Source organism: Rhipicephalus microplus, chromosome X (genome assembly GCF_043290135.1).
Source record: "Rhipicephalus microplus isolate Deutch F79 chromosome X, USDA_Rmic, whole genome shotgun sequence".
Lineage (NCBI taxonomy): Eukaryota > Metazoa > Arthropoda > Arachnida > Ixodida > Ixodidae > Rhipicephalus > Rhipicephalus microplus.
Genome location: NC_134710.1, coordinates 85,450,712 through 85,472,912, shown reverse-complemented (window position 1 = coordinate 85,472,912; position 22,201 = coordinate 85,450,712). Strand labels below are relative to the sequence as shown.

Sequence of the window (22,201 nt, the reverse complement as noted above, 5' to 3'; positions counted from 1 at the left end):
TATCGGAAAGGAAAGGTGGGGGTGTAGGAATGCTAATTCACCGCGGAGCTAAATGGGTTAGAGTGAAACAGACGTGTTCAGAGCACCTCTGGGTTCTGGGCACAGTAGGTGGAAAGGAAACGTGGCTAGGGGTAGCCTACTTGTGGACGGGGAATAACTGCAGAGAAAAGAATCAGGAGATAGTGGATTGCATGAGTGCGGATATTAAGGAATTTGGTAATGGGGCCGAAATCATCCTTCTAGGGGACATGAATGCCCACATACATGACCTTGACGGATATTCAGACACCAATGGGAAGTTATTACTAGATCTTTGCGAGCAACATAGTCTGGAGATAGTTAACACGGGGCCTAAATGTGACGGCCAGATCACATGGGAAGTCGGAAACAAGCAATCAAGTATTGATTATTGTCTCATGACTGAAGGAATTTACCACAAACTGACAGAAATGAGGATAGACGAGGAAGGCATTAACAGCTTGGGTAGTGATCATAAACGAATAACATTACAAATGGGATACGAAACTGAAAATATGAGCATGGAATCAAAGTCTGGCAGCTCGTATTTAAATGACAAACAAATAATAAATATAGCCGCAAGAGTCGAGGAAGAAGTAGGCGAAATACCAGGCAAGGACTGGGAGTATAGTGAGCTGTTACATCTAATGACGAAGGAGATAGGGAAAGAGAAGAAAACTGTTTGCTGGAAAGGAAAAAGGAAGCCAAAAAGTTGGTGGAACAAGGAAATCCGGGAGGCGATCGAGAAGCGACGCGAAGCATCACGGGAGCATAGAAAGGCAAAAAAGGAGAAGCGGCCGCAGGGCGAAGTCAAAAAAATATGGGAAATATATTTAGAGAAAAAATCCCTTGTACAGAAATTGGTAGAGGCAAAAATTAAAGGTGAAAGTGAACGCTGGATGACAGAGATACACGAAAAAAAGGAGGCCGCGCCTAGGATTTTTTGGAGCCACATAAAGGCGCTAGGTAGGAAGTCTGTCACAACGCAACAACATATTCTAGATGAAGGAGGAAATCAATTGGAAGGGTACGAAGCGCTAGGTTACATCCAAAAGGTAACAGCCGACTCGTTTCAAAAGAGCGTCCAGGGGATCTCCCCGGTGAGTAAAAGTGTGGCGGAGAAAGCAACAGAGGAAGAGCTAGTACTTGATAATTTCAACTGGAAAAAGGCCGAAGGAAAAATTCCAAAGCGCACTGCCGCGGGTTTAGATGGGATTCCCGTTAGCCTCATTAACGAACTAGGACATAACACTAAAGAAGCATTGTTAAAAGCAGTAGAAAAAAGCTTAAAGGACGGACAAATACCGGACAGTTGGCGACAAAGTAGAATGAACTTAATCTATAAAGGCAAGGGAGAAAAGGACAGGATTCGCTCGTATAGACCACTAACCATTACATCGGTACTATACAGGTTGGCGATGCAAGCAGTAAAAATGAAAATAGAAACATGGGCCGAACATAGCGATATTTTGGGAGAACTTCAGAACGGATTTCGAGTCGACAGGCGGTTAGACGATAACCTGTTTGTTCTCACTCAGTGTATAGAAATATCTAAAATAGTGAATAGGCCCTTGTACGTGGCTTTTCTAGACATCACTGGGGCATACGACAACGTTAATCAGGAAATTTTGTGGGATATATTGAAAGGAATGGGCATGGGCGACGACTGTATACAGCTTTTGAGGGAGATATACCGAGAAAATACAGTTTGCATAGAGTGGGAAGGAATGCGTAGCAAAGAGAACGTTGAGGTTAGCAGGGGTCTGAGACAGGGATGTCCTTTGTCCCCGCTGTTATTCATGCTGTACATGGTGAGTATTGAAAAAGCGCTAGAAGGTAGCAACATTGGTTTTAATCTGTCCCACAAACAGGGCGGCATGATGATTGAGCAGAAGCTTCCAGGTTTATTTTATGCGGACGATATCGTCTTATTTGCGGACAGTCGAGATGATATACAGCAGCTGGCGAATATATGCGGAAGGGAAGGTGAAGCTCTTAGACTAGGATTCAGTGTAACGAAGTGTGGATTGATGGTATTCAATGATCCCTGTGATCAGACGGTGTCCATACAAGGCCAAGAAATACCGAGGGTAAGTGAATACAAGTACCTTGGAGTATGGGTAAATGAGAGTGATAGATACATGGAGGTACAGGAAAAAGCCTCGGCAGCAAAAGGAAAGAGGAATGCGGCAATAATGAAGCACAGAGCGTTGTGGGGATACAATAGGTATGAGGTGCTTCGAGGTCTGTGGAAGGGTGTAATGGTTCCAGGGCTTACTTTTGGGAACTCAGTGGTGTGCATGAGGGCAGAGGTGCAATCGGGAATGGATGTAAATCAAAGGACTGTGGGACGCCTCGCGTTGGGTGCTCACGGGAAGACGACAAACGAGGCTGTAAAGGGCGATATGGGGTGGGCAGGTTTTGAGGCGAGGGAAGCGCAGAGCAAAATAAGGTTCGAAGAAAGGCTAAGAAATATGAAGGAGAGTAGATGGGCAGAGAAGGTGTTCCGTTATTTGTATAGGAAGAGCGTGGACACACAGTGGAGAAAAAGAACTAGAAGACTCACTAGTAAATATACGGCTGGTATTGTAAGCCATATGTCAACAAAGAGCGTTAAGGGAAAAGTCAGGGAGGCGGAGAGGATTTACTGGATGGCAGCTATGGAGAAAAAACCGGCTTTGAGTAACTACCGAAAGGGCAAAAATGAAATAAGGAGGGAGGCATTTTACGATAATTCAAGGGGAAGCGCTTTACTGTTTGAAGCGAGATCGGGTTGCCTTAGAACGCGTAGTTATAAAGCAAGATTCAGTAAAGAAGAAGAACAATGCACATGCTGCGGGAAAGATAAGGAAACGGCGGAGCATGTTCTGGTTGAATGTGGAGATATCCACCCAGGTGTACGTTTGGGCACGAGCCTACAGGAAGCCTTGGGTTTTAGGGACAACAATGGAAAGCTGAACACACCCGCGATTGAAATAAGTAAGAGACGGTTAGAGTATTGGTGGCAGAAAATTAGAGAGAAAGGACAAAAATAAATATTGGAAAAATAAAATATGGACAGTGTGCCGTAAATGGCAGAGAACTTAAGCTGAAAATTTACCTTTTTTTCCATTAAGATAGAATTTATCGAAGTAGAGGCATTAGGCCAACATAAAAAAAGAAAAAAGGTTTTTTTTTTTGTCGAGCCTGGTGGCATACTTGTCACCACCCCGTTATAAAGGGGACGCTCATAGCATCCATCCATCCATCCATGTAGCCACCTCTCGTTTAGTTCTTGTAGTGTTTACTAGATGGTGGTACTTGTAGCTGATGATGAAAAGATGCAAGACGTTATAAACTAGAAAGCGGTACTTGTAGTTGATGAAAGACGCGAGATCTTATAAAATAGGAATGATGTCACATATGGCGCGTGTCATTGGTTGAAGGCAATCGTTCGATTTAGTGCGGCGACGTACGCTAGGGGGAGCGTTGTAATAAAATCCGTTCGCTGTTGGCGCGCGCTCGGAGTCGCCGGATGGATAAGGCTGCACAGCGGAGAGAGCGCAAGGCGGCAGCAGCGCGCGCTCGCAGACAGAATCCCGATGTGCGAGCGCGCGAAGCAAGGGACATCGCAAGCCATCCATCGTCTAAGAACAAATAAAAGTTGATTTGTGTATATACACACACAGCGTTTTTCACGTCTTTACATGATGATCGACTGGGCGAATTACACGGAAGATTCACAGTTTACCGATGAATCCCTCCGGAGCTTCGCCCATTCATCATCATTCACCCCGTGAATATGCCGTAATTTTTTCCATAAACACCCGCCCTAGAGATTGCGATCATCAGCTACAGATACCAAAACGTCCGCGCGAGTTCAACATCCTAATTATAGACGCAAATAGAGGAATACTTTTTTTGTGCTTGGCCAACGAAATAATTTATTTCATTTCTCTGCGCCTACTTCCACTGTGGTCAGTTATTCGCAGTGCGGGCCAACGTCGTTATTGGCCGCAGTGGTACGTTATGTTTTAGTGAGTAAACGATGCTCCTAAGCAGATGGCCTTTGGGAAACGGGAAACTTATGCTGTGGTGTTTCGAACTGCGACGCTATACAATGGCGTAAGTGTAGGCGTACCATTCAGTTTTTGCTATTCATTCTCATTAACAATTTTTCTTTTCGTCAACTTCACAAGATAATTAAAAGCATGTGTCACTCATACAGGGAGCACCAACTTGCCTATTCATTTCACTGTTCACTAGCAGATCTCATAGAGGAGGATGGCTGAACAACCTTTTTTTCTCAATTTTAGTGAAAGTCGACGGAATAAGGAGATATTTCCTTTGAGTGTCAGTTTGAAGAGTGTGCGATCAATGACCTCGCGCACACGTGTACAAATTATCAATGACATGTGAAGCGTGGATAAATGTAGAGGCAGATGATTTTTATTTTGATCTAGTTCAAATTTTTTGTATTCGAAGACGTAAACCATTAACGCAGCTTCTTCTCACCAAACTAATGCAGATGGATATCGTGTGCGATAATGCGTGGATGGTGTCCATGGCCCAGTGCGCATTCTACATCGGCAGCGTGGTTGGCAACCTGCTGTTCGGCTACATTGGTGACAGGCAAGTGGAACGATTTATTTTACACGTAAAGCTTTCGCGTCTGTCGCTGAGCAACGGCTCACTGTATAGGGCCGCGCATGACAAGAAAGAGGAGACGTGCGTTTCACATATCGTCCAAGGTATATGCAAACTGGTTGCGTAACTTCCGTAGAAGCCCATGGATCCAGTAGTACACTATATCAGTAGTTGGCGGCTCGTTGCCAGCGTCGCCATCTACGTGAGGAGGGAGCAACTAACAGCAAAAAGAAGTATCACGTCACAACCGGAATTGGTAGTGGCGTTGCGCGTTTGCCTTACCTGGCGCGAAATTGAAATTTTCTTAATTGATGACTTGCTACATGCATTTATTATTACGCTATTTTATTTCGCCTTAATTGTGTCTTGCTAATTGCATGCAAGAGAAATGAAACAAACATAACAGAGATATAGGAAGCAAAGTTGTTTTATTAGCTAAGTGACGTACTTGCAATATGCACAAGAAAGTTCGCAGAGGCAATTGTGAGCCAACTGTCCACGAGCACAATACCATAATAGTTCGAAAACTCACGTTGCTCAAACCTTGAAAGTCGTTGCTGCACTCTACGGCAGCTTAGGCAGCCGTAGAGTACAGCGTCTTGTTGCTTAGCCGATCGCATTCACAGTCACCACAGGCGAGGACACACCGGCCGTGCGCCAGCGAAAACAGTTGGCAGTCACAGGAGCGGCTATCTACACAATCTGTGAGCTAGTTGAGCTATGAAATGCACAAAAGAATAAGTAAACATCTGAAGCTACGCACAAAACCACTAAGGGAAAGTGAGCGATGCCTCGTTGACCTGGTCATGCGCCGAACCAAAAACACGCCGAATTAAACACAAGCTGTGATAGCATATTGCCTGGATACGCCACCAAATACGCCCCCAAAACTTAGTGTGGTAGCTCGAAAGGAAAGAACCACCGGAAGCGATAAATTTCATTCTATCTGTCGGAGTGGTTTTTCCAGAAGTCATTTTTTATTAGTAAATTGTCTGCATCCTTGCGAGAAATGGTACAGGGGTTCCCTCTCATCTCAATGGGAGCATAACGATGACTACACCAGACCAGACCTGTGTAGGGAAAAGTTCATTGGGGGTACTTGGCATGGTATTCTGGTATTTCTGCCCTTCTGGAGCAGCAGCATTGAATTTCGCAACGATAATTGAGGTGACGCAACTCAGATGACAATGTAGACTAAGTGAAGTTATCCGATGTGGAGAATATTTCAAATCGTGCCGCAGACACCAACGCCAACGTGGACAAAATAGAATTTACAGGACAAACTTTTAATCGCGGTAGTATTGCATTAAACAACTGTATGAAGACACGTCGATACACTTACCAGCTTTCGGTATTGTAGCGAGAGATTCACTTGCGAAATAAATTTCCGAGCCTGGGGAAGCTCGACCACCAGCTAAGTCAACACGTACTCGATGAGTACGATCACGGAGTTTCGCAAAGCTGTCGTGATGATCAGCGCTAACAGAAGTCAGCAAATTCATCGCGTTGATTCTCGTTTCTATAAGACCACCTCCGTCCTCGCTGTTACTACGCATCCAGCGCCCGTTTTCGCGTCTGTCGCTGAGCAACGGCTCACTGTATAGGACCGCGCATGACAAGAAAGAGGAGACGTGCGTTTCACATATCGTCCAAGGTATATGTAGACTGGTTGCGTAACTTCAGTAGATGCCCATGGATCCAGTAGTACACTATATCAGTAGTCGGCGGCTCGTTGCCAGCGTCGCCATCTACGTGAGAAAGGAGCAACTAACAGCAAAAAAAAAAAAAAAAAACACACAGAGCGCATCTGCATATTCATTGAGAGTAATATCGTTGTACCCCGATATCCATATCAAATGAATTTTATGTATATATGTCTTCGAATAAGAGAATAAATGGTCCTAAATAACTTGACAAAATTTGATGCCGGTAATAAAAACAGAGAGGCAGGCTGTCAGTCAGAATGACGGCTTCTGATATTAATAGGGGCAATTTGCGTTAACCTAGAGCAGTATCAAGTGATTCGGCGGGATAAATGGATGCAAAATCAGGTAAATGAATTGAAAAAGACCAGTCCAGTGATAATGATTCAATTGCACCCCTGCCTTTTGTGCAAAACTGAAGCATGAATTGCTATCACTGTAGCCGTTTCTAAGCTTTAGAAATAGTCTTCCAAAATGTAATTTAAAAATCTACTGAAGAAATGCTTGCAATTCACAGGAAATTTACCCTAAAATTATATTCTAATGGGTTGTAAACATATGCTTATGACTTGTATTTCACGGAGCTGATTTTGTGATGTTTCCAATAGTTTCTGGGAGAAAATGACTTCGGGAAACCGTGACTTTGAACATTGATGGTTAAAAGTGGGCCCGTAGCCAGGAGGGGGGGGGGGGGGGGGTCCCTAAGGCCTAGGACCGCCTTTGAAATTTGGCTGAAGCAGGGTGTTACCCGAGAAAAACCAATGAAAATAGGGGGGGGGGGGTTTCAAGACCTTCAAGAAGTGCAGCCCCCTCCCTCGAAAATATTCTGGCAACGGGTCTGTTGAAAAATAACGTCGGCTGATTATTAACAATATACTGCGACCTCCTCAGTGGTGATGCATATATCTCCAGGAATGTGCGTATACTGTTAGGATGTGATACCGGCTAATAGAGAAGGCGGGCGTGCTTCATTAAATAAAATATTATTTGAAATAAAGTTATAAGAAGTCCAAGACAGAATCGTAATGATTCTCGTTCTATAAAAGAACTAGTGGCCGCAGTCAGGGGCACTAGAAAACAAGATGGAGGTGAACTTTAAAGTATCGGGTAAAAATACATGCAGTGAATCATAACGAGAACACCAGGACGTAAACATGACCACTTGTTGCTGTGTCTACAAAGCATCTCACGTGCTCTTTAGCTGTCATATTTTCTATATGCGGACTCCAGTTAGGTTTGTCAGTATAAGTGACCCCTTATTACGCGGGATAACGTCTCACTGATAAAGCATTGAGCAGAAACACTTAGAGGAATGGCTACTATTGCACTTTTTCTGATAAGCACCAATTAATCCTACCACGTTTCCAGGGTGTTCATATACGTCTCCATGAGACTTTGGTACAGTGTATGCATATTTATCTAGCAGCCACGCCACGGCGGTCTAGTGGATAAGGTACTCAGCTGCTGACCCGCAGGTCACGGGATCAAATCCCGGCTGTGCGGCTACATTTTTGATGGAGTGGAAAATGCTGTAGGCCCGTCTGCTCAAATTTTGGTGCACGTTAAAGAACCCAGGTGGTCGAAATTTTTGGAGCACTCTACTGCGGCGTCTCTCACAGTCATATGCTGGTTTTGGGACGTCAAACTTCACACATAAATAAATCAATCAACTCAAGGTTATCGAAGACAATTTCAACCACATTAAAAGCAAAAACGCATACGCAGAGATTACCTACTAATCAAAGAATGTGCAGAACTTACGTAGTTCACAATATAGAAGGCAAACAAACGCGTCAGATATCCAGTCTTAATCTCGCATCTTGAATGCTTCACCGAACGACCGATGCACACCCGTAGTGCATCAATTAGCCCAAAAAAGTTAGAGTGGCGCCACCTGGCGGATGACGTCACGCACGATCTGTTCGTCGCGAGACGTGGAATGCCTGCGTAATGATGCCCTCGTTTCGTGCGCTGTTCCTATCTTTGCGTTCTATTTTTCATTGATAATAAACACGTATGAACGCTAAAACAGATCAAGGTAACAGGCTGCCCGTCAAGGGGCTTCCTGGCAAAGGGTTAAACATTCGCCATCCTACTGAAGCGAGTGAGAGCAGCAGAAAGACAGGCACCAAAATTGACAGAGAGACCGAAATTTCTGCGTTGAAGTATCCCAAGAAAGACTGTTGTTGTTAAAATGGGTATCTAACGCTATAAGTTATCGTATATTAAACCAAATAGCTCACGCTAGAAGGTCTTTGTTCGTTGCCATTTACTTTGAAAAACTGTATGAGCACTTGAGAAAGCGAGAACTGTGACTCGGTAAATGAAGCCGTAAAATCTGCTCCATAATGAATGAAAAACAAAATTTGTTAGCTCGTATAGTATGGAGAAGTAAGGGGCGTATGTTGGCGTCGCAGTATATATAATTATCCAAATAGGTTCCGTAATGAAATGATCCTATAAAAATGATCCTATGACACAAACAGAACACTCACTACCCTTCATGTTTGCGATTTCATGTGTTTGTATTAGGACATAATTTCGAAGGTAACGTTTCATACTTTGCTTGTCTCGTAGTGGTGACGACCTCCTGCATCATGAAAAAAAATTGTAGCATCTCTCAGATGGGAACTCTGATGGGACGCGAAGCAGCAGTGTTACGCACGGGTGGCGTCACGGGTTGAATGGCGCTAACGCGGGTGCTGTGGTGAGCGCTGAAGATTCGCTTGAAGCGATGGCTTGCGTAGGTCTTGTAGGTGAAACGAACGGACATGTTTCAACGCGTACATTAGGCGTGCGTCAGGTTTATTCCGCGTGAACCGACGAGCCGGTGTGGTAACGAGCTGCGGTCGAGATAGGTGTTGTGGGCGACCGGACGAGGTCGCAGCTGTGGGCGCCACGGCCAGCGCGTGGCAGGTAAGGGAGAGAGTGACGTCAGTGCGGATTGCGAGGGGAGCCTGTAGACAACCCACAGCAGTGACGTAACCTAATTGGCACCGCCCAAATCTAGCGGCGCCTGGCGCGTTCGTACGGAGGGAAAGCATTACACAGTCTAGGCAAAGAGCTGCTTCGCAACTAAAAAATCAATAATATTTTCATGTGGTGGAAGAATTGATCATATTGCCACTAATATAAGATAAACTAGTGCTGTAGCTATATTTGCATAAGACAAGTATGTCCCGAAGTTGAAGAGAAGATGAAGACTAGATCAGGAAAATACAATCAAGTTGCATTAAAAAAAATCGCGGTAAGTTTGTATACCACCAAAATATTCCAGAATTGGGTGCTTTCATCTTGGGATACTGCCACAGAAACGTATATATTTCAGTTTGTGATTTTATTTAAGGAAGTACAAGAATACCGTGTTAAGTTTGGCCTGGAAATTCGTCTCGGCGGACGCCATTGTGCGTAAGCCGGTCTACTGGGGAGACTCTCATTCCCTTCGGCGCCCAGTCTGCCAGACGCTGTCGAAGATTTGAGTAATTACCCAGACAATGTGGCAAGCAACGGCGAGTTCCCGACTTTCGAAGGCTGACGCTTTCGTCGTTCCTTCAAGCAGCAGTGGTGCCTGATGACCTCGGCGACTCATCTGGAGACGGGGAAGCTGTTGTGACCGGCGCCAGAGCTGACGGGGGAGCGGCGCTCTTTTAATCCTCAATCAAGTAGCCGACCGGCCGGCTGCCTATGCCCGCCAGGCATTGTCCCTGCTAGCCGGAGGATGATACGTCGTGTCGCCACGACATCGTAAACAGTTCCAGAGAGGACAACAAAGACAGCATCTTCTTCGGAAGAGACCGTGGCGGCCGCCGCAAATCGCCCCGCTAATTAAGCGAACCAATTGGCGGACCCTTTGCTGTATGCTGTCAGGATCGTGGGATCTCTCGACTAGCGGCACACACACGACGAGGAAGAGCCCTGCTGGCGCCACCTTGCAGTGCAGTGTTCATGACTCAATATTGGGCGTTCACGTGGACCGTGCATGCTCGTCCCCCTCGCCTGTTGTGTGTGTGTGTGATTGGTGTTCCACTCGGAGAGGAGGAGCCCGACAGGGCATAAAACGACGCCGCAGAGTGCCGGACGTCGCTCTGAACCATGTAAAAAGGTTCAACTACCACGCTCGTGGGTTGTGAAACCCCTAACCTTTCTTTTCTGTAAATATGTGTAAATAGTGCTCTAAACATGTTTTGTTTTCGTATCCTCTTCTTGTAAGCGTTCAGTTCCTCCACCCGGTTACACCACGCTACCACAGGAGACCGGGTAGAACCCCATTCGCAACAACTGATGGCAGCGGTGGGTTGCCATCATCAGCGAACTTCCTCCCTTCATCCCTTAACAACCGGCATAATGTCCATTTTGTTATATACTCGAAAAAAAAACTAGTGCTTTACTTTTGATGGGAATTAATGTGAGATATACATTCACATTAGATTGAGTCACGTAAACTCAGCTGTCTGTTCAGCTCAAAATATAAGACATTTGTTATTGTAATAGGATTTATTAACTTTTCATTTATTATCACTTCCATCCCCTTCGTACATTTTTGGTGATATTCATAAATAGGTTGGCAAACAAAAGTATTCTTAACACCCATAGACTACAAGTTTTCCTTGCCAGTCTCTCAGAGTTGGTACGTGCAAGAGTCGATAGACCAAAAACAACAAGAAACTTGCACTGATAGGTTGGAAGCAGTAACAACATGGGCACAATATAAAAATTTAACATTTCCCTGGAAGTCTCAGTAGCTCAGTATCGGCATGCCGAACTTACGAGCTCCTGATTTCGATGCTGTGTGCCCCCTTCGAACTTCTGTTTACATGGGGCTGGTCTGACGATATCACCCCTGTGACCATTCTGCGGAGGAGGGGTGGGATAGAAAATATTGAACTTAATTTTTGGCATGCCGCAGATGTCCATAAATTAGAATAACATTTCTTGTTGCCCGAATTTCAAAATAGGCTAAATTCAATTGCAATAATTATACTTAGTTTCGGTGCCTTAGGTATGGGCCATTTCCAAAGAGATGGTTTTGATGCGGTTTGTAGGTACGCTCAAGCTTCTAAACGTATTCCATTGTGATGTTGACTGCAAGGAATGCTAGATGAAAAATTTAAAAAGTAGTGTTTTTTTTTAATCGAACAATTATATTAGAGCTTGTTACTATCAAAATAATTGGGCAGTCATGACTACTGGCACAATCGCGCAAAGAAAATAGCATTAAGCAGTATTATTTTTATTTTATTCAATACTTATTAAACAGGAACAGTAATAAACAGCAATATATTACACACTAATATTTTTATGAGTTTGTTCTTTGTAAATCAACATTATTCAAATTATCCTCAAAATTTAAACCTACAAAGTCTCTCTTTGAAGCGATATCCCGTACGGTGAGAATTCAACTCACTTTCCAATACTATTGGTTTCCTTCGAGACGAATTTACATCAATAGGCATAGTAGTATCTTGAACACCTGCTGGAAAATCTGCGTTGACGAACTAAAAAGCGAGGCATCTCAGAAGATAAATCTAACGGTAAAATATTGCTGTCTAAATTCCTTATGTGACATTTAACTTCACCTAATGAGATATTTTTGATGTAATAAATATGACTAAGCCGCCACCCATTGAGAGCCTGTTTAACGTAAATATGCACTAATTATTTATATGAAAACTTTTGTGTTGAAAGCCAAGTTTTTTGCTACATATATACTTCGGTGAAATATTGATTACCTAGGTAAATTTAACCAGTATGTACAGAAAAAAAGTCGCAGATTTGCCTCAAAGGTGAAGCAATGGACGCGATAGCAACAAATATGAAAGTCACACGCAGAATAGTAGGCAGACCGAAACGTACTCCGAACTACAAAAGAATCGTTCCGGTGAAAGCCAAAGACCTGCCAAGACATGCGATCCCCCACCGCGAGATAAGGACACACGACGGAGCGTCACCCCCTCCTCTCCGTGGGGAAATGTACGCGTGGGAAAAGAGAGCACGCGCCACCGCGTCTTGACGATGTGGCGACGTGCGCTCATTGCACCATCTCTCTGATTATGCTGAAAACACGATAGCGCTCACCCCGCAAGATGCCCGTCACCAGCAATAAGTGGCAGATTTAAATAGCTTGGCGTTTAAACGTAGATGAACATGCCTCTCCATGGCTTCGTGGTTATTGCTTCACCCTCACAAATGAGAGGTCCGAAGTTCGATTGCGCGCACCGGGTTCGTTTTCTATATTTTTACTTTCTTGCGTTTTCATATATAAAGACACGTATACAAATACGGTGACTGACGCACACGCCAGCGGTGAAATCCAGCTGATAGTGTCCATATATTTGCTATCACAATAAAACTGACCGGTAGTTCCACCACAATTCATTTCATCTTGTCGCTTCTATACCCCACATAGCCTACTCCTCGTAGTTGCTTTAGATCAGGCATTTCATTTGGGACCGACCACGCGCACCCAGTCAGCTAACACTGGCGGCTCGTGAAAACATGCCAAAATTTCCACCAGGGAAGCTGTCATACATCGTTGTTCAAGCTCTGCACTCGGAAATAAGAAGAACTACACCATGGGGTTCATCATGCAGTCAGGCACGCAGGCGACTGAAACAGCGGACTCCAAACTAAAAGGTGAACGTCAAGGGCATCTGTGCTGTTCCACTTTCTTGAAGCTCGCACCCGGCTGTGTCATCTTCGTAGTGGTGAACACGGGGCACATCCCTTTTCGTCATCGATTTGGAGACCGCTCACAACGGGCAGTCCAACTGTGTGCTCCGGCCATGTGCCTCCTGGTGAGCGCGGCCATTAGTCTACTTAATGGTCATGTCCTTGTCAAGAACTCCACCTCTGAATGCTCCTTTGGGTGCACCACAAGGAGCCGTTTTGAATTTCTATCATCAATAGCAGCGGACACCATGCGCTTCGGCAAAAATAGAGCTTTGCGAGGATGGACACGTTTTCTGCGAGGATCCTACTTCTCTGCGCCTTAAATTGGAGCGCTTGCTAGTACCTAACCAGGTCAATGTCGTCCAAGACACCAGGACCAGTTCTTACCGAATGATGAGCTTCTCGGTCCGGGCGCATTTTCCTTCCACACGCTGTCCCCACGCACTGCATTCACTGCTCGCGATGGACCTTGCCACCAGGTAAAACCTTTTGCCATCGCTCTCGACTTGTGGTCGTTGTGCTGCTACCCTCCTGGCGACTCGGTCTTGGCGGCGACTACTGGGAACCAGTTTGCCTGAGTTTCACATCAATCAGTTGTACTGGCCGGTGGGTGTCGCGGAAGGGCACCTTTCCAATGCCTTTCATCTCTGCTCATTTATCAGCCACTTCTCATCACCTCCTTCTTTTTAGCACAGAGGTGTTAATTTATAGTATCTTCGAATATGGCTGAGCTTTATATCGGAAACGTGATAATGACCTGTTTATATGCAGATAAATACTTATTCATTGTTGAAAGAGTTTTGTGTATCAGAATGCCTCTCGAACCGAGAGGAAGCTACAAAAGCTGAAGCAACAAAACAACCATTTAGTGAGTTGTGGTCAGCAATGACTGCTCTCTCCTCATTTCGATAAAGGCGCAAGCGTCTTCATCGGGAAAAATATGTGAAAAAAACGCAAAACAAAGTAGTTAAGTAAAGCAAGACAGAGCAGCACATGCGTATTACAGCCTGCTTTGTTCATCGGCACTTTTGTTTTACGGTAGCGTTGTTGAAATTTGTGATTTAGTTCTTTCTGAGAACTACAAACATTTGTTGTGCATAAATCATTCCCTTAAGTAATCTTATGCAGGCTGCTTATCCACTGCGGGATATAGAATAGGGTGGTCGGCAAGAATTAGGATTGACGTAAGAGAAACGGGAGGGCTTAAGAAGGGGAAGGGAAATTTGGTAGTTTAATAATTGAGAAATCGCCGGAAGTGAGCATATTACAATTTCAGTGCGAGATCAGTACGATGTTTCACCTGAAGTTTCACGAAACAGCACGGGAACTTTAAATTGTTTAGAGTGAACAACAGTGCGAGATGTGTTATGTGTAATAGAGGGGAGGATGTCCCTTGAAGGCTACCCAACGTCTGCTTAACATCTGCGGTAAAATATTACCTACAAGTTGTGCGGCAAGGGGTTAGACCTCCTAGATTCTAGGACCATCAGCTGGTGCCGCAGATATTTTGCTAAGTTGGTTCAGAGCTGAACAGGACCAATTCCCACTGGTATATTGTAAGATAACTTAGCCCATATATTACCATGTCGTTGCGAAGGAATTCTTGCGTTGGTGACAGCGTCGACGTCCGTGGTTTCGAGCGAAAAATCGTGATGTTGTTCATGACCAAAAAATTCAGAAAGGTGCAATTATAATAAATACTCAAATTTTCTGGCTCCGAGCGAGGATCGAGTGCATGCCGTCTACGTGACAACGAGAGGTTTTAACACTGCAGAGCCATGGTATTCGTTCGAACTGTTTTGTAAATGAAAGACAACACTATAATAATGTCACGTGTGGAAAAGATATAGCAGGAGTCTCCACAACGCATCATAATACCTTTTTTATAAGATCGACCGGTACTGTTGTTTCATTTGCTGGAAGGCTAAAATGCTCCACTGTTGAAAAAAGGAAGAGAACGAGCTCGCGAAATTGGTTCGATATTGCAGCGATTGATATTAAAAAAAGACCATGCTGACTTTTTGGAATATAGATGAACAATTATTGCGATTTTTCCATTTTTATGTATCTCCTTTCCTCTAGTTGTTTGGATAAATAAAAGCACGAAGGCCTAAATTATATAACCATTTCTTATTCAATTTCCTTTAGACCATAGCAACCAAGGCTGAGGCATCATCATCATCATCATCATCATCATCATCATAATCAACTACGCTAGGTTAAAGCTTAACCGCAGAGAATATTATACCTTTGGGTGCCTTTGTCCTGGGATATTGCCGCAGAAACATATTGCAGTTTGTGATTTTATCCAAGCAACCTAACTTGTTCCTATATAATACCTGCCTTATATATACTCAAAAACAAAAAAAAAAGCCAGTGAAGGTTTTGTTATTGTGAATAAATGTAAGACATACATTCGAATTTAATCGGGAAAGGTAAACAGCTGCCTGGTCAGTTCAAAATTTTACTTGCGTTAAGGTGATAGGACATATTTTCTTTTACTTTTTTCTCACTCTTTTTGACTCTGTCTTTGTAATTTTCTTTCCTTGGAGATATTTAGTAACAGGTTGGTAAAGAATAGTGTAGTTTTAATACACAGACTACAACAAGTGTTCCTATCAGTCGCTAAGTCGAGTAGGCACCAAAGTCGAGAGGCCACAAACCAAAACTGGCCACTTGCACTGATACGATGGAAGCAATAACACTGGGGAAGAATATCAGCCTCTACATATATCATGGATGTCTCAGTAGACTCCGTCTCGGCATGCAGAAGTCGTCATTATTAAATTTTTATGACAAGTACCCCCCTTTAAAAATTTGATTGCACAGGACTGATCTCATGATATAACACCTCTGCCGATTCTTCGTCGGAGAAGTGAGGGAGGGTGACAGAAAATCCCGAACGTTATTTTTCGGCATATCACAAACATTCATATATTGGAAGAACATTTATTGCTACTCCGCTTTTAAAATAGGCTAAATATAAGTGCATGACATATACTAATTTTCGGTGCCTCAAGTTTGGCACATTGCCAAAGAGATCTTTTTGATGCGGTTTGTAGGTACACTCCAGCTTCTAAACGTACTCTATTGTAATTTTGACTATAATGATTATTCGACAAAAAATTGAAAAATATTGTGTTTGTGGAATACAACAAATGTATTCGAGCTTGTTGCGATCATTAATTCAGCAGTCTGGACTACTAGCACAATCACGCAAAGAAACAGCATTGTCCAGTGTTCTCTTATTTATTTATTTGTTCTGTATATGTTGAAATGTTGACTACAACGAATATACAACAAATAATTGAAAATTAATTTGTAAGAATGCAACAAACAGATGCGAGCTTGTTATGATCAAGTCAGCTCGGTAGTCTGGTCTACTAGCACATTCGAGCAGGGAGAACAGCATTACCCAGTAATATTTTCAAACAGTAAAGTATTAAACACCAGCCATATTATGAAAAAATACATTACCTAGCTTTATTTTTACTTCTTTGTTTCTTCTGTATGAGCAAGCATTGTTCAAATTATCTTGTAAAATTAAAGCTACGAGTTCTCGCTTTGAAGCGACATCCAGTGTGGTGAGTAATAATGTACAATCGTTTGTTTTCAAAAGACGATAATACATTATTAAGCACAGTTGTATCTTGAACACCTGCTGGAAAATATGTGTTGACTAACAAAAAAGGAAGGTGTCCTGAAAAAAAAAAAAACTTCTCACACTGAAATATTACTGTCTAAATTCATTACATGACATTCTTTTTCACCCGATGAACAATTGTTAAAGTAATATATACGGCTAACTCACGAACCATTGAGGGCCAGTATAACCTGAATATGAGGGAAATTTTAGATGAAAATATTTATTTTGAAGGCGGAGTTTATTGCTAAATATTTACATAAAAAATATTGATTACCTAGGTAAAACTTTTCGGTAGGTGCAGAATAAATTGACCGGTTGTGCCACCACGTGGCATTTCTTTTTGTCGCTTCTGTGCGACATATAGCCCCCACCTCGCAGTTGATATGTCTCATGCATTTCTTCAGGAATGACAGTGCGCGCACGCAGTAAATCACATTGGCGGCGCGTGAGAGCGTGCCAGGACCTTCGTCATTGCGGCAAGCTGTCGTTCTTCTTCGTTCGAGATCTCCATTAAAAAATATGAAGAACAGCAACGCGGGTTTCATCAAGCAGTCTGTCACAGAGGCGACGTCCACAGCGGTCTTCAAGCCGGAAGGTGAACGCCAGGTGCGCGCATTCTCAGCCACGTTTGCGAAGCTGGCACCCAGTCGTGCAGTCTTCGTGGTGGCGAATACGAGGGACAACCCTGTTCGCCATCCACTCGGAGACCGCTCACAACGGGCAGTCCAACCGCGTGATCCGGCTGTGCGCCTGTGCCTGGTGGGCGCGGGCATTGGTTTGCTGAGTGGTTGCGCTGTCCTTGCCAAGAACTCCACCGACGAATCCTCCTTTGCCTGTACCACTAAGAGCAGTATAAAATTTCCAACAGCTGGTGCAGCGGACACTATGGACTTCCAAAAAACGGAGCTCTACGAGGATGGACACGTTTTGGGCGAGGATCCTTCTTCTCGGCGCCTGATATTCGAACACCTGCTGGTAATTAACGCAGTCGATCTCGGGGAAGACACCGGGACCAGTTCTCGCCAAGCGATGTGCTTCTCTGACCGGGTGTATTTTAATCCCACACGTTGTCACCATGCACCGCATCGACAGCTCGCATGGACTCTTGCCAATTGCTGATTTCTTTTGCTGTCGCTCTGAGCCTGTGGTCATCGTGCTCCAGCCTCCCCGCAACTCGGTCTTCACGGCGAGTTCTGGGCACCGGTTCAACAGTGTTTGACATACACCGGTTGTAGTGGACGGCGGGTGTCGCTGAAGAGATGTCTGCAATGCCCTCCACCTGAATTCATCTATCGGCCGCTTCTCATCGCCTCCGGCCGCCCACCGCAACGTTGTTATATTATAGCATCTTCGAACATTGTTTAAATTCTTACGCCACAAGTGATAACAACTTGTTTATATGTAGATGAATATTTATTTGGTGTTGAAAGTATTTTTATCTCATCGCCTCTTGAACTTAGATGCAGTTGTAAAAGCAGAAGCAAAAAAAAATTAGGGGACTCTAAAGCTTCGACTTGGGAGCTCGACACTTTAGGAGCTCCTACTTTAGGAGTCAACGACGAGAAGCTATCACAACCTCAATTTGAGTTTTTACTATGCTCTAACTAATATGTCCAAATTCAGTTTTCCTCTGTTCCATCGGAGAGTGGAATTCATTACCTGGTTCTCTTAGTTCATGCCCATCGCAGAGTTTTGTAGCAGAAATCCATAACACATCTGTGTGAAGTATATATTAGCTGATCTCTTTGCAAATGCTATTGCTTCGTTCCTTTTTTTCCCATGTTCTGATATTTTTGCTTGGATGTTCGCACGGTGTTATCATATTACCTGTTTGCGCTATGCTCATTGTTTTAGTTATATTTTTAAGTATCTCTGTATGCCCACTCCTGCTAAGCGCCATTAGCGCTGCAGTGCTTGTAAATAAAAATAAATAAATAAATAAATAAATAAATAAATAAATAAGTAGGTAAATTAGTAATGAAAGAGAGAAAGAAAGAAAGAAATAAAAGCGCTATCCTGTTCTTAGTGCGGGTGTCGCTGAAGGGCATTGCAGACATGCCTTCCACCTGTGTTCATCTATCAGCCGCTTCTCATCGCCTCCGGCCGCCGACTGCAACGAGTCATATTATAACATCTTAGTGCATGAAACTTTTTAAAACTTGCGATGCACCCAGTATGCGGCCTTAAGGGAATAGGCGCTGGAAACAGTGCACCTTTTGTATTGGGTAGCCTGCTTCAAACCACGCACTCATGATAACCCCATGCACGTTCTCACGCCCGATGACAATGTACGCTTCTGCCACACATTATTACTGCAATATTTTATGTTGTATTGTGAAGCATGTATACGGGACGCCTGTATTTGTAAACTATGAGAGGTACTTCAACTGAATTTCAAAGCAGAGGAAGTTATTTCCACTATACTCACAAGGAGACGTGTACATGAGCTTGCCACGCAAACGACCCGGGTTCGATTCCCACTCTTAAGCTATAGCGATGTAGTTACGGTCCACACTGTGACGCAGGCTCGTTTATCATTTATTTGATTTCCATCGTTTTCGACTTATCGGTCACGCATCAGATGATTGTTTTTCGCCCAAAACAACGACGCTGATTCTGTCACCGACACCGGAGAAGAGCGAACCAAGCTCGTTAGGCTCTCGTGTTGATTATTAGGGAGAAATGGTCACCAATGACTGCTCCCTTTTCACTTCGACAAAGTTGTAAGGCTGATCGTCAAGAAAAGTACGTAAAAATGCGAAGCAAATTAGTGAAGTTCTGTATAGCAACACCGAGAAATACTTGCATTTTACTGTGTGCTTTGCCCATCGGCACTTCTCTTTTATGATAGAGGTATTAAAATTTGTATCTTAACTCTTTCAGAAGTTTACATACTTTTGTGGTGGATAAATCGTTCTTTGAAAGAACTCGTGGAGGCTGCCTGTCCGCTGCGGGCATAAAGAATACTGTGGTCCACAAAGATTAGGGTTTAGGTAAGGAAACTGGGTGGGCTTGTTAACTTAGTACAAGTTTTAATGCGGAATCAGTGCGATGTCTTTGCTCTTCAGCGACACCCACCAGCCAGTACAGCTGGTTGATGTCAAACACTGCAAACCGGTGCCCAATACTTGCCACCAGGACCGAGTGGCCAGGAGAGCCACAGCACGACGCCATCAGGCTCAGAGCGATGACTAGAGGTATGGCAAGGGTCCATCGTGAGCCGTGGATGCAGTGCTTGGTGACAGCGTGGGGGATAAAATTCGCCCTGTCCGAGAAGCTCTTCATTCGGCGAGATGTGGTCTCTAATTCTTCCTCGAGATCGACCACGTTAAGTACCAACAGGCGCTCGAATATCAGACGTCGAGAAGTAGGATCCTCGCACAAAATGTATCCATGCTCGCAGAGCTCAATTTTCCGGAAGCCCATAGTGTCCGCTGTTACGGCTGATAGAAATTTACAACTGCTCTTAGTGGTGCACGCCTAGGAGGATTCAGAGGTGGAGTTCTTGGCGAAGACAACGCAACTACCAAGTGGACTAGTGGCCACGCTCTCCAAGCACAGGCGCGTGGCAGGGGCACTCAGTTGGACTGCCTGTTGTGAGTGGTTTTCGAGTGGATGGGGAACAGAGATGTCCCTCGTATTCACCACCACGAAGACGGCATGACCGGGTGGGAGCTTCAGAAAGCTGGAGGAGAACGGACGCACCTCGCGTTCACCTTCTGGTTTGGAGACCACTGTTGGCGTCGCCCCTGTGTATGATGGCTTTTGAAAACCTGCGGTCTGTTCTTCATTTTTCTTAGTATAGAACTCGAACGACATGGAACGACTGTTTGCCGCAATGGCAGATGCTCTGGAACGCTTTTATGCTCCCCCAGTGTTAGTTGAATGGGTGCGCGCAGTCGGTCCCAAATAAATTGCATGGCATAAACACACTGCAAGGAGTGGGCGATGTGTGGTAAGCGAGAAAATGAAATGAAACGTGATGAAGCTGCCGGTCAGTTTTTTAGCACCTACTGATAAATTTACCTCGGAAATGAGTATTTTTCGATGTAACTAATTAAATAGAAACTTGTCTTCAAGAAATTTTTCATATAAATAGTACCGCGCATTTCAGGTAAACAGGCCCTCAAGGGGTGGTGGCTTAACTTTATCTAATACATCAAAAAATTGCTCTTCGGGTTAAAATAACTCTCATGTAAGAAATTTAGACAGTGATATTTCAGCGTTAGACAATACTCTTCAGGGATGCCTCCCTTTTATTTATTGTCAACGCATAAATTCCACCAGGTGTTCAAGATACTACTGTGCTTAGTGATGTAATTTCGTGTTCATGTAGGGAACAGATAGTATTGGAGAGTGACCTTTTATCACCATATGGAGTCTCGCTTCAAAGCAAGAATTGGTAGTTTCAAATTTAGAACATAATTTAAACAATGTTGATTTATACAGAAGAAACAAATAGATAAAGATGGTTCTGAATACTACTATTATCATTGCTTTAGTGTGCCAGTAGTCTTTACTGCCGAATTGATGCCATCGCAACTAGCTCGAATATGTTTGTTGGATTCTAAAACAAAGATTATCCCTTAATTCTTACTGAGTATTCCTTGATGTCAACATTACAAATGAGTACGTTTAGAAGCTTGAGTGTGTCTACGGACCTTATCAAAATATTTGTTATATCCCCCTCCCCTGCATAATTGTCCGAGGCGTGATATCACCAGACCAGCCCGTTGTAAATAAAAGTTCTAAGGGGTCGCACGGCGTCAAAATTTGATGGTCGTAACTTCTGCATGACTAGAATAAGTCCACTGAGGCTTCCAGGGGATAATATTTTTTTTAATTTGTCGAGGTTCTTACTGCATTCACCCTATCAGTGCATGTGGCTAGTGTTTGTTTGTGGCCTGTCGAATCTGGCACGTACCCAATCTGGCTCACTGGCCAGAAATACTTGTTGTAGCGTATCCTTGATAACTTCACTATGGTTTGTCAACCTGTTATAAGTAACACCAAAAACAGAAAAATACAAAGAGGAAGGAAGTGAGAAAAAATGACAAAGTGATAAATCCATTACGATAACAAAAGTGATATTTTGAGCGGAACAGGCAGGTGAGTTTACATGAGCAAATAAAATTTTAACTTATGTCTCACATTTATTAACCAGAGAACCTAAAGCACAAGTTTTTTTAGTATATATTAAAATGAACATCATGCTAAAATACGTTTAGCTGCCTCTATAAAATCACAAGCTGCATCCAATACGTTTCTGTGGCATTATTCCGAGACGGAAGCACCCAAATTTTGGACAGTTTCAGCAGAGAAACAAACCTACCATAGTATTTGTTTGTTTGTTTGGTACAACTTCATCGTCTTTTTTTTGTGAGCCCATCCTTGACCCTTTTTTTTTTCAAGAGCAGGACATATTGCTCTCAGCAACTCTTCCTAAATCACTAGTTGATTTTATATTAGCGGCAATGTGATGCCTCCTTCCACCACATGACATTCATAGATTCAAAGCAGCTCGGTAGTCTGTGTAACG

At 43.7% G+C, this 22,201-nt stretch overlaps 1 protein-coding gene across 3 annotated transcripts in view; it reads left to right on the top strand.

Moving 5' to 3' along the window:
- LOC119176185 (beta-alanine transporter) overlaps nt 1-22,201 on the top strand; it is a 99,496-nt gene that overhangs the window by 11,185 nt on the left and 66,110 nt on the right. For all 3 annotated transcript variants that reach the window (XM_037427346.2, XM_075877247.1, XM_037427347.2), the window contains one exon: nt 4,526-4,629. In XM_037427346.2, the coding sequence (XP_037283243.2) occupies nt 4,526-4,629 (104 nt within the window). The remainder of the gene's footprint in view (nt 1-4,525; nt 4,630-22,201) is intronic.